Here is a 13,829-nt window from a genome sequence, read left to right as displayed (position 1 = left end):
AGCTGCATGGCAGGCGAACTAATACATATAATCAACACCTCCCTTTCATTAGGAATCTTCCCTGAAGCCCTGAAAACTGCAGTTATCAAGCCTTTACTAAAAAATAATGTCAGTCAGTGCAAAACTCTCTCTCTTCAAACTAAAGAACAGGTCAGAAATCTTGTAATTCTAGACTCCGATCTAAACCTCAACAGCCACATAAACTCGATAACTAAATCAGCCTACTATCACCTGAAAAACATAACAAGAATGAGAGGTTTCATGTCCAAGCAAGACCTTGAAAAACTCCTATCTAAAGGGGCTGTTCGTCAATTGCAGCTCAGCCAAACCGCCGTTGCTAGGGTCCTAACAAAAACAAATACGTTTGAACACATTACACCAATCCTGAGATCCCTGCACTGGCTACCAGTCTCTCAGAAAATTGAATTCAAAGTACTCCTAATTACATACAAAGCACAAAATGGTCTTGGACCAAAATACATAGATCTACACAGATCTCCTCCCACCCTATATTCCAGCAAGGCCCTTAAGGTCAGCTGAGACTGATCACTGAAAACAAAACACAGTCAAAATAAGCTAAATACCTTCATGTTCTGCAGCAGTTATGGTTAAATACTAACAAATCAAATCAAATCAAGTTTTATTTGTATAGCGCATTTCTCCGAAAATGTGATTCGATGCGCTTCACATGATGACAGGCAAGCAGGCAAGGGTAACAAACCTGTAAACCTGTAAACCTGTAAACCTGTAAACCTGTAAACCTGAACACTGTATAGCCAGGAACATTCCCTTGCAGCCCTCTACTCATAGAGTGACTACTACCAGTTTGCCTACCAGCACACAGCAACCCCCCCCCGGGGGACCCCAGCCGCCCCACACACCTGACCCGCCCCACCACCAGCACACCTGGCCCAGCCAACCAAGCACAGACCATAAAAGCCCCACCCCAGGCAAGCTGAACCAGGTGCCCCAGCGGCGGAACAGACCAGGCACGCGAGGCGGCCGGGGGCCCCCCGAGGACCACCGGCACACAGCAAGCAAGCAAGGGCGAAAAACCTGTACACCGTGTATCCAGGAAAAATTCCCTGCATCTTATCAGCGTACACACTGTCCACAAATCATTTAAATAATTTCAACGTCGTCGGAAGTGCTCTGTCCAGCACGGGGCACAGATCCTGGTACAGGTCCTGGCGCTGGTACAGCCTGGTACTACAGCTCCCAGGTACCGGTACTCTTTCCTGTCAACAGAAGATCTCAAGCGCAATTATGATGCAACAACACAACAACAATACCAACAATACAACCTGGTGATGGTCCAGGTACAGCCTGGTGCAGGTCCTGGTACAGGTCCTGGTACTGGTCCAGGTGCCGCTGACAGCTCTCAGTGCCCCATCAGCACCCAGGTCCTCTTTCCTGTTAACAGAAGATCTCAAGCGCAATTATGATGTAACAGCACAGTAATCCTAGTTCTATAATCGCCAAATTTGCCAACTTTCTCCCTAGTTTCAAAAGGGGAGATTGAATAAGTAGGTTTTGAGGTCTCGCTTAAATATTTCGGCTAACACTATCTATGCCTTTTTTTCCCATTTTTTTTTTTTTTTCTGATTTTATCCCCTTTTCACCCAATTTGGTATCCAATTGCACCCAACCTAGCATCCAATTATCCCGTAGGATATCGCGTAGGATCCGCCGCAGCCCCAGAGGAGATCGCCAGGCAGACTAGCTGTCTGGCTCCTCGAGCCCGACACCGTTACTCCAGCACCAGACGGGGGCGGTGTTGCGCGACGGATCCTTGTCCGGAAATAGTCCTATACCCCCCTTGGGAGCGGCCGCTCAATATGCCGCTCCCTGTGAGCCCCGGCCATATCCGGGTCTGGCGAGACCGGGATTCGATCCCAGTCCCCGGTGGGCAGCTTGCACTAGAGGCTAATGCTTAGACCGCTGCGCCACCGCGGGGCTCGTCTATCTATGCCTTTTATCCATGAACTATTATCTATATATAATATAACGTTTTATCTTTTTTACTTCTTCTACCTACAGCAGTTATGAGTTTTATGATTCATAATCCAAGCGCTATAAATCCACTGCAAATATTGGCTAAATGTGTTTGCAAATGTGTCATTCTACACTGCCATCTCACACTCCGTACCGGCCAGGATAGCGGTTGAATACAGATGCAGTATCAAACGTGTCATTTTACCCCACGATCTCACACGCCGTTTCGCACAAGAGAGCGTCTAAACACAGACACAGTATCTGCAACCTCCCACGCCGTATCGGGAAGGGCAGCGCTTGAATACAGTTGCAGTAATAACACTTTTATCTATGTCTTTTTATTGATTGTCTTATTATATTGTTAAATGTTTGTCCATTTATTTTCTATATACTGTATATGTATCTATTCTTGTATATTTTTTTTCTTACTATCCTCCTGAAATGTGCTATACAAATAAACCTGCCTTGCCTCCCTCCCTCCACCCCCCCAACCTCTCCCTTCCACCCCCCCAACCCCTCCCTCCAACCCCTTCCTCCACCCCTCCAACCCCTCCCTCCACCCCCCCCAACCCCTCCCTCCACCCCCCCCATACCTCCAGGTACATCCTCCCCCCTCAGCCCAGAGGAAGAAGACCTCCACCACCGCCCTTCTCCTCCCCCTCCTCACCCCCTCCATCCCCACCCCCCTCCCCCGGGCCTCCTCCAGAATGGCCGTATGAGCCCGGCCGGCCCCTCCACGCCGGAGCGCGGACCCCTGTGTGAGGGGGTGGAGTACGCCTCGGTGGACCTCAACAAGAAGAGCCGATACAGCGCAGACCTGGAGGCCCGGAGGTCGGCCTGCTCCACGGCCGCGGCCCCCCCCAGGGACGAGCCCCCAGAGGAGGAGGAGGAGGAGGAGGAGGAGAAGCCCCCCCCGGTGCCAGACAAGGTGCTGGATGAGAACGACAACCAGCCACTGGTGCTGGACGGCATGGTGCTGGTGGGGAGCGGCCTGACCAACGGAGAGGTGAGAGAGAGAGAGAGAGAGAGAGAGAGAGAGAGAGAGAGAGAGAGAGAGAGAGAGTGTGTGTGTGTGTGTGTGTGTGTGAGTGTGTGTGTGTGTGTGTGTGTGTGTGTGTGTGTGTGTGTATTAAATTAAATTAAATTAAATTCAGTTAAATTCAATTCAACTTTATTGGCCATGTGCAGTGCACTAGGAACATGACTTGTTATTCTCCATGCTGAACAAGCTACAGTACAACAACAACAAGACCACAACACAACAATACTCAAGACACACAAAATATACACTACCAACACGAGTGAATACATATACTGTACAACTTAGTGCAAGAACATAAAGTAAAGTGCAAGGTGCAATGACCAGGAGTTATTGAGGAGGGCTGTGGCTTTGGGGAAGAAACTGTTCAAATGTTGTGATGTTTTTCACCTGATGGCCCTGTACTACTAAGAATAAGAATAAGAATAACTTTAATTTATATAGCACCTTTCAAAAAACCCAAGGATGCTTTACAAGGGAATGATCAGACAGACAAAACAGAAAACAAACAAAGCAAAACTGAAACATTGACTAGGGGCCAAAGGCCTTGGTGAACAGATGGGTTTTAAGGGCTGATTTGAAGGAGTCCAGGGTGGGGGGGCGTTGTGGATCACTATGGGGAGGGAGTTCCAGAGAGTAGGTGCGGCCACGCTGTAGGCTGTACTGCTGTCCAGAAGGGACGAATGCAAACAAGCTGTGAGCTGGATGTGAGGGGTCAGCCACAAGCCTGCGTTCTCTCTTCAGTGATCTGGAGCTATGGAGGTCTGTGATGGGAGGCAGGGGGCAGCCCATGATCCACTCAGCTGTCCGTACGACTCTTTGTAGCTCTTTGTATGTATGTATGAGTGGGTCTTCATTTCTTTGTGTGTGTGTGTGTGTGTGTGTGTGTGTGTGTGTGTGAGTGGGTCTACATATGTGTGTGTGTGTGAGTGGGTCTTCATATGTGTGTGTGTGAGTGGGTCTTCATATGTGTGTGTGTGAGAGTGGGTCTTCATATATAGTATGTGTGTGTGTGTGTGTGTGTGTGAGTGAGTGGGTCTTCATATATATAGTATGTGTGTGTGTGTGTGTGTGCATGCGTGCATGTGTGTGTGTGAGTCTTCATATGCGTGTGCGTGTGTGTACGTGTGTGTGTGTACACAGCGTGTGCGTGTACACACGACACAGAACCCACAGGACACAAAAAACAAACAAACAAACAATAAAACACTCCGTCGTGATTGGCTCTCCTGAACCCATCATGGACCTCCTCCTCTCTGCTTCAGACCTCCATGGAAAGAAAGAAAGAATGAGGGAGAGAGGGGGGGGGGGTGGGGGGCAGGGGGGCAGGGGGCAGGGGGGAGGGAGGAGGGAGGAGGGAGGGAGAAAAAGTCGCGAAAGAGCATGCGATGGAGAGGGAGGAGGATCAAGACGCAGAGAGAGAGAGAGAGAGAGAGAGAGAACGAGACAAAGAAAGACAGAGAGAGAGAGAGAGAGAGAGAGAGAGAGAGAGAGAGAGAGAGAGAGAGAGAGAGAGAGAGAGAGAGAGAGAGAGAGAGAGAGAGAGAGTGAGAGTGAGAGTGAGCAGTTGCATACCAATGAAGCTGTCAACGGAGAGCAGAGGAGGAGTGAAGACGGCTCCTGGGGTGAGAGGCAGCCAGCAGAGAGAGAGTGTGGTAGCGTGTAGGGATGGGACGATTATCGTGTTTATCGTTAATCGCGATAAAAACACCCGCGATAACTTTATCGTGGAGAATTTTAATTAGTTGAATAATCGTCATAATCGTTTTTTTTTTTTTTTTTTTTTTTAATTATTATTTTTAAATGACTGGACTTTTTAAATAGGCACTACATTTTATAAACACTGCTTTGTCTGTCTGTTTTTATTGTATGTATTAATGTATGTGACCTATGTGTGTTTTTTTTTTTTTGGGTTAATATTTTTATTGAGTTTCACAGAGACATGTACACAACAGGACATAACAACAACAACTAGTATCCGTGGGGGAGGTTATTGTCCCATTAATAGTAGAAAACTAGTTTTGCACTTTGTTATGCAGTACATTGTCCATAAACAGAAAATGTTTAAAAACGAAACAAAAACAAAAAAACAGTGGGGGAGGAGGCAATGTCACATATCAGAAATAAACAGAAAAGAAAATGACACAACAAATGCCATAATATATGATATGGGGGGGATCACCCCCATCGGAGACAGCATCCATGTCTTACAGTCCTAAACACAGCGGCAGCACAACACCAGCACAGTAAATAATATTGTGACCCATACATTGTAGATCTGTTACACATTAGTCTTGTGTACTTTCTTGAGTGTAATCCACCAAACCTTTCATTACAATGGCAGCCAGTCTGGTACCAATATAATCTAAGAACGGAGACCAAATCTTATAGAATGTCTTTATCTTACACTTAGACCTATATGTCAGATATTCCATAGGAATCATATCAAAAATTACCTTGTACCATCCAGCTATTGTAGGCGGTTTGCAGTCTATCCATTTCAGCAATATATTTTTCCTTGCACAAAAAGTGAAGATACACAGAAGTCTTTTGGAATGCATACTTTTAAGTTGTTTGTCTGGCAACCCAAACAATAGACACATGGGGTCCTTATCCAATGTAACATCTAGAATTAGATGAATTTTATCCACTATACCTTTCCAGTAATCATCTATATATCTACAAGTCCAAACACAATGAACAAAGCTCCCAACCTCGGTAATACACTTTGTACACATTTCCGATTTGTTATGATCCATTTTATGTCTAAGTTGGGGAGTAATCTGCAAACGTTGTAGTAGTCTAAATTGCGTTTCCTTCGTCCTATTACAGATTGAGATGTCGTTTGCCGATTGCCATATTAGTGACCAAGTTGCTTCATCAGTATTAATGTTCAGGTCATTATTCCAGTCTTTGGGCGTAAATGCAGGTTTGCCTTTATCATATTTCGAAAGTGCTCTATACCCAAGCCCCAGAATGCCTCTCGTCTTTCCAGCAGAGACTATCTCCTCCAGCGGAGAGGGTTGGTGACAGAGGCCAGTGTCTTTTTGGCTATTTAAAAAACTTCGTATCTGAAGGTATCTGAAAAACTCATTTCGTGGTAGGTCATATTTCTTACATAATTGGTCAAATGAAAGTAGTATTTCCGTATCATATAAATGTCCGATAGTAACCATCCCTTTGCTGTCCCACCGCTTGAAACCCCTATCCGTGGCACCAGGGGAGAAGTCTATGTTGCCCCAAACTGGCGAGAGGGAGGATGTCATAATCGTATGTTATAAATAAATAGTAATATAATTGAGATTTCTCACATGAGCCGCGCGCGAATATCCTCACAGAAATGTGTCTCGCGTGATTGTTCAGCCTGCATGGGTAACGTGACTGTCAAGTCAGCCTTGTCAGTCAGTCACTAACGTATGCTAGCCTTCTCACCATGGCTGCATCGGCCCCGTGTCCATTGCCTCACCTTTCCAGGGTTGCCCGCAGGCTTCTATGCATACCTGCAACTAGTGTTCCTTCAGAGAGAGTGTTTAGTGCCAGTGGGCACATTTTAGTGCCAGTGGGCACATACTCACACCTCTCCGAGCACACCTCTCCGAAAAAGTGAACATGTTGACATTTTTGCACTTTAACCTATCTTGAAGCTTTCAAGTCTCTAAGCCACAAGGCTAGCACTCAGTTTGATGACAGAAAAGTGTCAGTGTTCAAGTTTTGTTTGACAGTATTTTTTTCCTTTATTTATGCAGTGATACCTTATAATTTATCATTACCTTATTTAAGATTTTATTAAAGATTTAGATTTTTGTCAAGATGTTTTTAAAATGATGTTAATGTTATTAACATGATTCAATAAAAATACAACAAAATCTAAGTTAAAGTGATTACAGTGTGTTTTATTGGCATTCTAAAATTATTATTATTTTTATTTTTTGTTTAAATTCTCGCGATAATATCGTGGATCGCGATTATTTTGCCCACGATAATCGTGACATGACATTTTCTAATCGTCCCACCCCTAGTAGCGTGTTAGCATGCTAGTGTGGTAGCAAGGTAGGGTTGCCACCCGTCCCTTAAAATACGGAATCGTCCCGTATCTGACAGTTAAAAGATGCGTCCCGTTTTGAACCAATACGGGACGCTGTTTGTTCCGTATTTTCAATCCACCCGCATTGCGTGATTCCTCCAATATATCATAAGGCTTTATTGAAACGACGTTTAACTTGTGATTTACTAGCACTGGCGCCCCCACCCCGCCCCTTGGGCCTGTGGTGGTCGTGGTCCCGAGGAGCGGGGCCCCTACTGCTACCTTATTTCTCTGTCTGAAAGGTGGCAACCCTATAGCAAGGTAGCGTGGTAGCATGCTAGTGCGGTAGCGAGGTAGCGTGGTAGCATGCTAGTGTGGTAGCGTGGTAGCGAGACACACACACACACACACACACACACACACACACTAGACTAGTCCTTTGTTCTAATACTCTCTGCGATGTTTCTCTGCTCCTGTTCCGTCCTGGCGAACAACACTGTCGTCTCTGTTGTTGTTCTGGGCTGGTTTGACTTCCTGTCGCCCGCGGCCCCCCGACAAGCTTTCCATTCCGCGGCGAGAAAATTAAATTGACCCCCGTTGACCGCGACTGTGAGACGTGAGACGTGAGACACAGAGGGAGGTCTCTGAGGAGTTTCTAGGAGGCCTGGCTGGCTGATGCTCTAGCCTAGCGTTAGCGTATGAACTGTTCAGTTGTCTGGTGCCAAATGTTTTTTTTTTGTTTTGTTACTATTATCGGGTAACGAGTGTGTGTGTACGGCAGCCAAGACCCTGTCTGTGAGTCCATGAGAACCATCATCCCCTCCACTGAGCTGGCAGGCTGGCATGACTGGACCGATGGCTCTCTCCTTAGGGCCTGTTTCAGTAGCCTGAGGCGGCTTGATGTACAAGTACCCCCCCTGGACATGACGCTGGTATGTCGCAGGGTCTTACCCCCCCAATCCAACCCTTAATGCTGAGTGCCAAGCAGGGAGGCATCAGGTACCATGTTTATAGTCTTTGGTACGACTCTGCCAGGGATGGAACTCACAACCTCCCGATCTCAGGGCAGGACACTCTAACCTCGAGGCCGCTGAGCTGGCATGGTCTACTACAGTGTATTAGATGTCCTGTCTGTCAGGTCTTCCTATAAACAACGTCAGTCCAACATCCCGCTCTGCTTCCAATCACACTGCTCTTTCTCTCTTTCTGTTGAGTGTGTTTTCTATAGAGACAGACGGACAGACGGACAGACAGACGGATAGACGGACAGACAGACAGACAGACAGACAGACGGATAGATGGTCTGCTTCCAATCACACTTCTCTTTCTGTTGAGTGTGTTTTCTATAGAACAGACAGACAGATAGACAGACAGATAGACTTTTTCTTTTTTCTTTTTCTCTTTTTTCTTTTTTACCCATCTGTTTAGGGGACATGCTAAGTTACTTTGCCCTATGTTTTACTCTATAACACTAGAACAGCCGTGCCGTGCCTATTTTACCTACTATAAGAGCCGCCTCGGGGGTCAAATGACCATAGTCTTTACAATGGGAAGCTGCTACTTACACACAAAGACCACTAGTTGGCCGTCTTGTAAATTAGCCTGCCTCTTACACAGAAAAACTGCAAAATAGCTTTATACTCAGGGGTGCACATAACTTTTTGGGGCCAGTGCTCAGAGGAGCACCTAGGGATGCTGCTTGGTGCTCCCCGAGCTCGCGAGTCACGACCCCGCCCCACAGGATGGATGAAAAAGGGATACATGGATAACTTATATTAGCAAAACGACATTTATTCATAAATAAAGATGAACGAACAAATGATTGTGTGCAAAACAAAATAAACAAATGCAAAATCAAATGACTGCTCTTTAAGCATGAAAGTCTGTCAGACTCCTTTAAACACAATGAAATCAACTGACATCTCTTTAAGCACTAACTGAATGTCTGTTCTTTAAACACAATGAAATCAACTGACATCTCTTTAAGCACTGCTCTGTTCTGTAAACACTGAAATCAACTTTTCAACAAAAAGTTACAGCCTAAGTATTTATTTATGCTACAAGCTTAATCATCATCATCACTGCTCTCTTGACTGCTGTTATCACTGTCCTCAATTTCAACCATGGTAGAGGATGTTGTAGGGCAGGCCATCACTTTAAATAGCTCGTTATTTTGATTGTGCAACAAAGTCTTTTTTTCATTTTTTCTAATAGAATTCCCAACCATATTCCCTGGGTCCGGGGTCTAGGTGCGATAATGAAGCTGTAAAACAAACGTCTGAACGTTTGAAAGCTTCAGAGAAAAGAAACGTTAAGTCCCTTGGTGTTGTTTTTCCTTTTAGCGACGAGTCGTTCGGGACTGAATTTTCACGTGTCGGCGTGATAACCGTGATAACCATGCGATACGCGATACGCGGAATGAAAGTACGAGTTACAATACTTTCCGAATGTTTTCGTGAGGGGAGTCGCCGTGGTCGTCGTGATGGATTACTTATTTGGGGACGGCAAATAGTTACTTACTTGGTGGGGCTTGCTTCTTGGACCCAGCTGTTGGTGCGCAAAAGCGCCTTCATGCCGCTGATCTGCCGCGCAGCATGCATTTTGGCGACGCATGCGCACTGGCGCACCAGTTATGTGCACCCCTGTTTATACTAGCTTATCCTGATGTGATTTTGAAAATGTAAGGACACTGGGTGGTAGAACGCACATATCTAGGAAAAGTCATGGAAGGAGGGTCCTGAAATTTGATCGAGTGCAAAAATATACAAAATAAATTACTCACAGTCAAATGACCCCACCCATGGCTGTTCTAGTGTTAAATGACCCCACCCAGGGCTGTTCTAGTGTTAAATGACCCCACCCAGGGCTGTTCTAGTGTTAAGATGTAGACATGCTGTTCTGTCCGTGTCTATGCTGAAACCCAATAAATACTCAAGTATTATAATTTTTTTAAATAAAAGGTTTCAATAACACATCCAAGCTCAAGTCTTACTAAGGTGCCCAGACTAGGCTACTTACCAGATTAAAGAGGCACTTAAAAGCTAAATGGAGCTGACTTTGGGGACGGCGGGAGAATTAGATGAACAAATATTATGAGAGACACGTGAAGGCTCTTTGATGGGGTCAAGATCTGGAGGCTCTGGGATTCAATTCCAGGTGGCCTCACAGGCAATCAAATTAATGGTTGGATAATGAAAGCATAATTGAAGCACATCTGCTGAATGTGTGTGTGTGTGTGTGTGTGTGTGTTTGTGTGTGTCTGTGCGTGTCTGTGTATGTGTGTGTGTGTGTGTGTGTGTGTGTGTGTGTGTGTCTGTGCGTGTCTGTGTGTGTGTGTGTGTGTGTCTGTGTGTGTGTGTGCGTGTCTGTGTGTGTGTGTGTGTGTGTGTGCGTGTGTGCGTGTGTGTGTGTGTTTGTGTGTGCGCGCGTCTGTGTCTGTGTGTATCCATCAAGTAATCCTAACGATTTATTCATGCTCTGAAAGAGAGACAAGTAGGTTCTCTAACGGTTCTCCCGCAGGCAGACAGCCTAGGAACCTTCCTCCAACCCTTTCCTCTAAGAGTGCACCGTAGGAAGGCACAGAGTTGCACCGTTTAGTTCCAGCCCAAAACTAACCAACCTGTTTCAACCAAAACCATCGTATTCGCAAAAGCCCTCGATTCGAAGAAACAGCCAGTGTCCAGAAGGCTGGACTGCTACAATCATGTTTGTCGATCGACCTCTCTCTAGTTTCTAGATGTGAAGATGTTTTTTTCTGAGGAGCCGCTCATTTCTATATCTACTGTACGTCCTCCATCCCACCGAACAACAGACCTGAAGAGCGGTTTGTTGACACACACCTACAGCGGACCTCCAGCCTTTTGAAACAACCAACAGCCGTTCGTTCCAACCGCCGTCTCTCATTATTGACGTTCTCCTTAGACACCCGAGGTGTTTGTTTTTAGCGCTGTCAGAAGTGCTGGGTTGATTAATGGCTCTCCCCCCATCGATCATAAGAGGCCGGCCGGACACCTTTACACTCACACTGACTGACGCTGCCGCCATCGACTTTCGATCAGCCGAGTGGTAAACGAACGAGTGGCTTCATGCTGCTAACTGAATAACACCCAGCACGACTACAGTATGGAAACCCAGACTTTAGATTCAGACCACTACAGTATGGAAACCCAGACTTTAGATTCAGACGAGTGCAAGACTTTTAGGTAATGTTCTCCCATGAAAGTCTGAATCAAGCCCCGGAGCAAGTGGATGAGTTTCAACATTGTTCCATAAATTATTTCTCTGATTTGCGTTCTCACAGCCCTTCATGTAAACGAAGTAACATACGCAATCGAAGCAACAGACGTGGTAGTTGATTGGTCCGAAAAATGGAAAATTGCCCGTTCATCCCGCTCTTATCCAGAACAACACGCATGCGCTGTTGTTTTCCTATGGACAGCCTCGATGCGTCGTTTCTAACCGGAGCGAAACCACCCTTTTCAAGCGGAGCATCCGGCGGTTCTTTGCTCCGGGAGTGACTTCAAATGCACGTTCTCACGGCTCCAAACGACGCAGAGCAAAGTGAATTTCATCCTAAACTCCGTTTCAAGTGAAGCAAATGTGACACAGCCCAATGAAAAGGGCTACCTGTAGGCGAAATCATTTTTCAGTCTTTTACATGTGCTTAAACTACAGATTGTAAGCTTTCAAATGATGCATCATACATTGAAATCGGAAACAAATTGAAGACGACATGAGTATTTGAAAGTTGCTACACCGGAAATCACTAAGCACAGAAAATCCCCATCAAAGATAATGAATCCCCATCAAACAACAAGAAACGAAGTCATTGTGTTATAGATTACACTTATTTAATGAACGTAAAACTGTTCGGAAAAATAACGAGTGGGTACTTCACATCTTCGAGTTGAATGTTAGCTAAAAAAACGAAAATCTGAAAAAAACAAAAAAAAAACTTTAAAGACGAATTTGACGTCTTTCTCATTTCCGAGAGGTGTCCAGAAACACCAGGAGCAGTCACAAATGTTCTAGTGAGAACACACCCTTGGACACCCAAGGACCTTTTTGGTCCTGATGTTATAAATTGTGACTATGTACATTTTCTTATATCTGTATTGTGAATTGTATAGGGGACCAAAATAAACATTCTCAATCAATCAATCAATCAAAGAGTCAAGCCAACATTCTTTCCACAGCGCCTCAATCCACTTGACAGTTTACAGAAAGCAGATAGAAACCAAAATAGGGTTACAGAATACAGGAGAATAGAATCTGCCGTCCAGGAATATTATGTTTGTAATCGGCCTGACTACTATATCTAAACCACCCCTGACTACCGTATCTAAACATTCTGTTGTTGTTGTTGTTGTTGTTTTTGTCCCCTCTCCCGCAGGTACACTCTCCCCTGTCTCTCTCCCCGAGCCGAGACCACCACATCCTGCCTCTCTCGCCGGGTCTGGATGACCACATCCTGTCAGAGAACGAGGTACGGTGTCTCTCGCCGTTTTACTGTATAGAGCTGTCTCTTTACCGTATAGAGCTGTCTCTTTACCGTATAGAGCTGTCTCGCCTTTTTTGATCGTTATTAGCTACAAATGAATTGCCACGTATTCTTCTTCCCGTTCTAATCCGTTACGTTGTTGTATTCCTCCCTGTCCTCCCCCCTCCCTGTCCTCCCCCCTCCCTGTCCTCCCACCTCCCTGTCCTCCCCCCTCCCTGTCCTCCCTGTCCTCCCCCCTCCCTGTCCTCCCTGTCCTCCCTGTCCTCCCACCTCCCTGTCCTCCCACCTCCCTGTCCTCCCCCCTCCCTGTCCTCCCTGTCCTCCCTGTCCTCCCTGTCCTCCCACCTCCCTGTCCTCCCACCTCCCTGTCCTCCCTGTCCTCCCCCCTCCCTGTCCTCCCTGTCCTCCCCCCTCCCTGTCCTCCCCCCTCCCTGTCCTCCCTGTCCTCCCACCTCCCTGTCCTCCCTGTCCTCCACCCTCCCTGTCCTCCCTGTCCTCCCACCTCCCTGTCCTCCCCCCTCCCTGTCCTCCTCCTCCCTGTCCTCCCTGTCCTCCCTGTCCTCCCTGTCCTTTCACCTCCCTGTCCTCCCTGTCCTCTCACCTCCCTGTCCTCCCACCTCCCTGTCCTCCCTGTCCTCTCACCTCCCTGTCCTCCCACCTCCCTGTCCTCCCACCTCCCTGTCCTCCCACCTCCCTGTCCTCCCACCTCCCTGTCCTCCCTGTCCTCTCACCTCCCTGTCCTCCCTGTCCTCTCACCTCCCTGTCCTCCCACCTCCCTGTCCTCCCTGTCCTCCCCCCTCCCTGTCCTCCCTGTCCTCCCTGTCCTCCCACCTCCCTGTCCTCCCACCTCCCTGTCCTCCCTGTCCTCCCACCTCCCTGTCCTCCAGATGTTGGAGGTGTACTCCCAGGTAGGTGTGCCGTGTGGAGGCGGGGGTGCGGGGGGGGCGGAGGAGGCGGAGGAGAAGGAGAGTGACTACAGCAGCATCGCCGAGCTCAACGGCCTGGTCCCCGAGTCCATCTCCTGCGACCTGTACGCCACGGTGAGGGACCTATACCCCCCCCTACCCCAGCCGGACCTCCCCCAACCCCACCACCATCACCACCAGCAGCCCGGGGGGGACGGCCAGGACCCCGCGTACGAGACCATCCGCATCCCCAAGACGACGGGCAGCCTGGCCAGGGAGGGGGCAGGGCCGGGGTCAGAGGTCAAGGAGCCGGACTACGAGAGCGTGGGGGAGCTGGGTCTGAACAGGGAGAGTTCTCGTCTCTGA

General features: G+C 47.4%; 1 protein-coding gene across 1 annotated transcript in view; it reads left to right on the top strand.

The window, feature by feature from the left end:
* The window catches only part of pag1 (phosphoprotein membrane anchor with glycosphingolipid microdomains 1), a gene marked incomplete at both ends in the record, with an annotated part of 21,794 nt that extends 7,965 nt beyond the window's left edge, over positions 1-13,829 (top strand). Inside the window, 3 exons of the mRNA XM_080527638.1 lie at positions 2,702-3,001; positions 12,451-12,543; positions 13,446-13,829. Of these exons, the coding sequence (XP_080383764.1) occupies positions 2,702-3,001; positions 12,451-12,543; positions 13,446-13,829 (777 nt within the window). The remainder of the gene's footprint in view (positions 1-2,701; positions 3,002-12,450; positions 12,544-13,445) is intronic.

Source organism: Nansenia antarctica (genome assembly GCF_963989245.1).
Source record: "Nansenia antarctica genome assembly, chromosome: 3".
NCBI classification, from domain to species: Eukaryota; Metazoa; Chordata; class Actinopteri; order Argentiniformes; family Microstomatidae; genus Nansenia; species Nansenia antarctica.
This window is presented reverse-complemented; position numbering and strand designations above follow the sequence as displayed.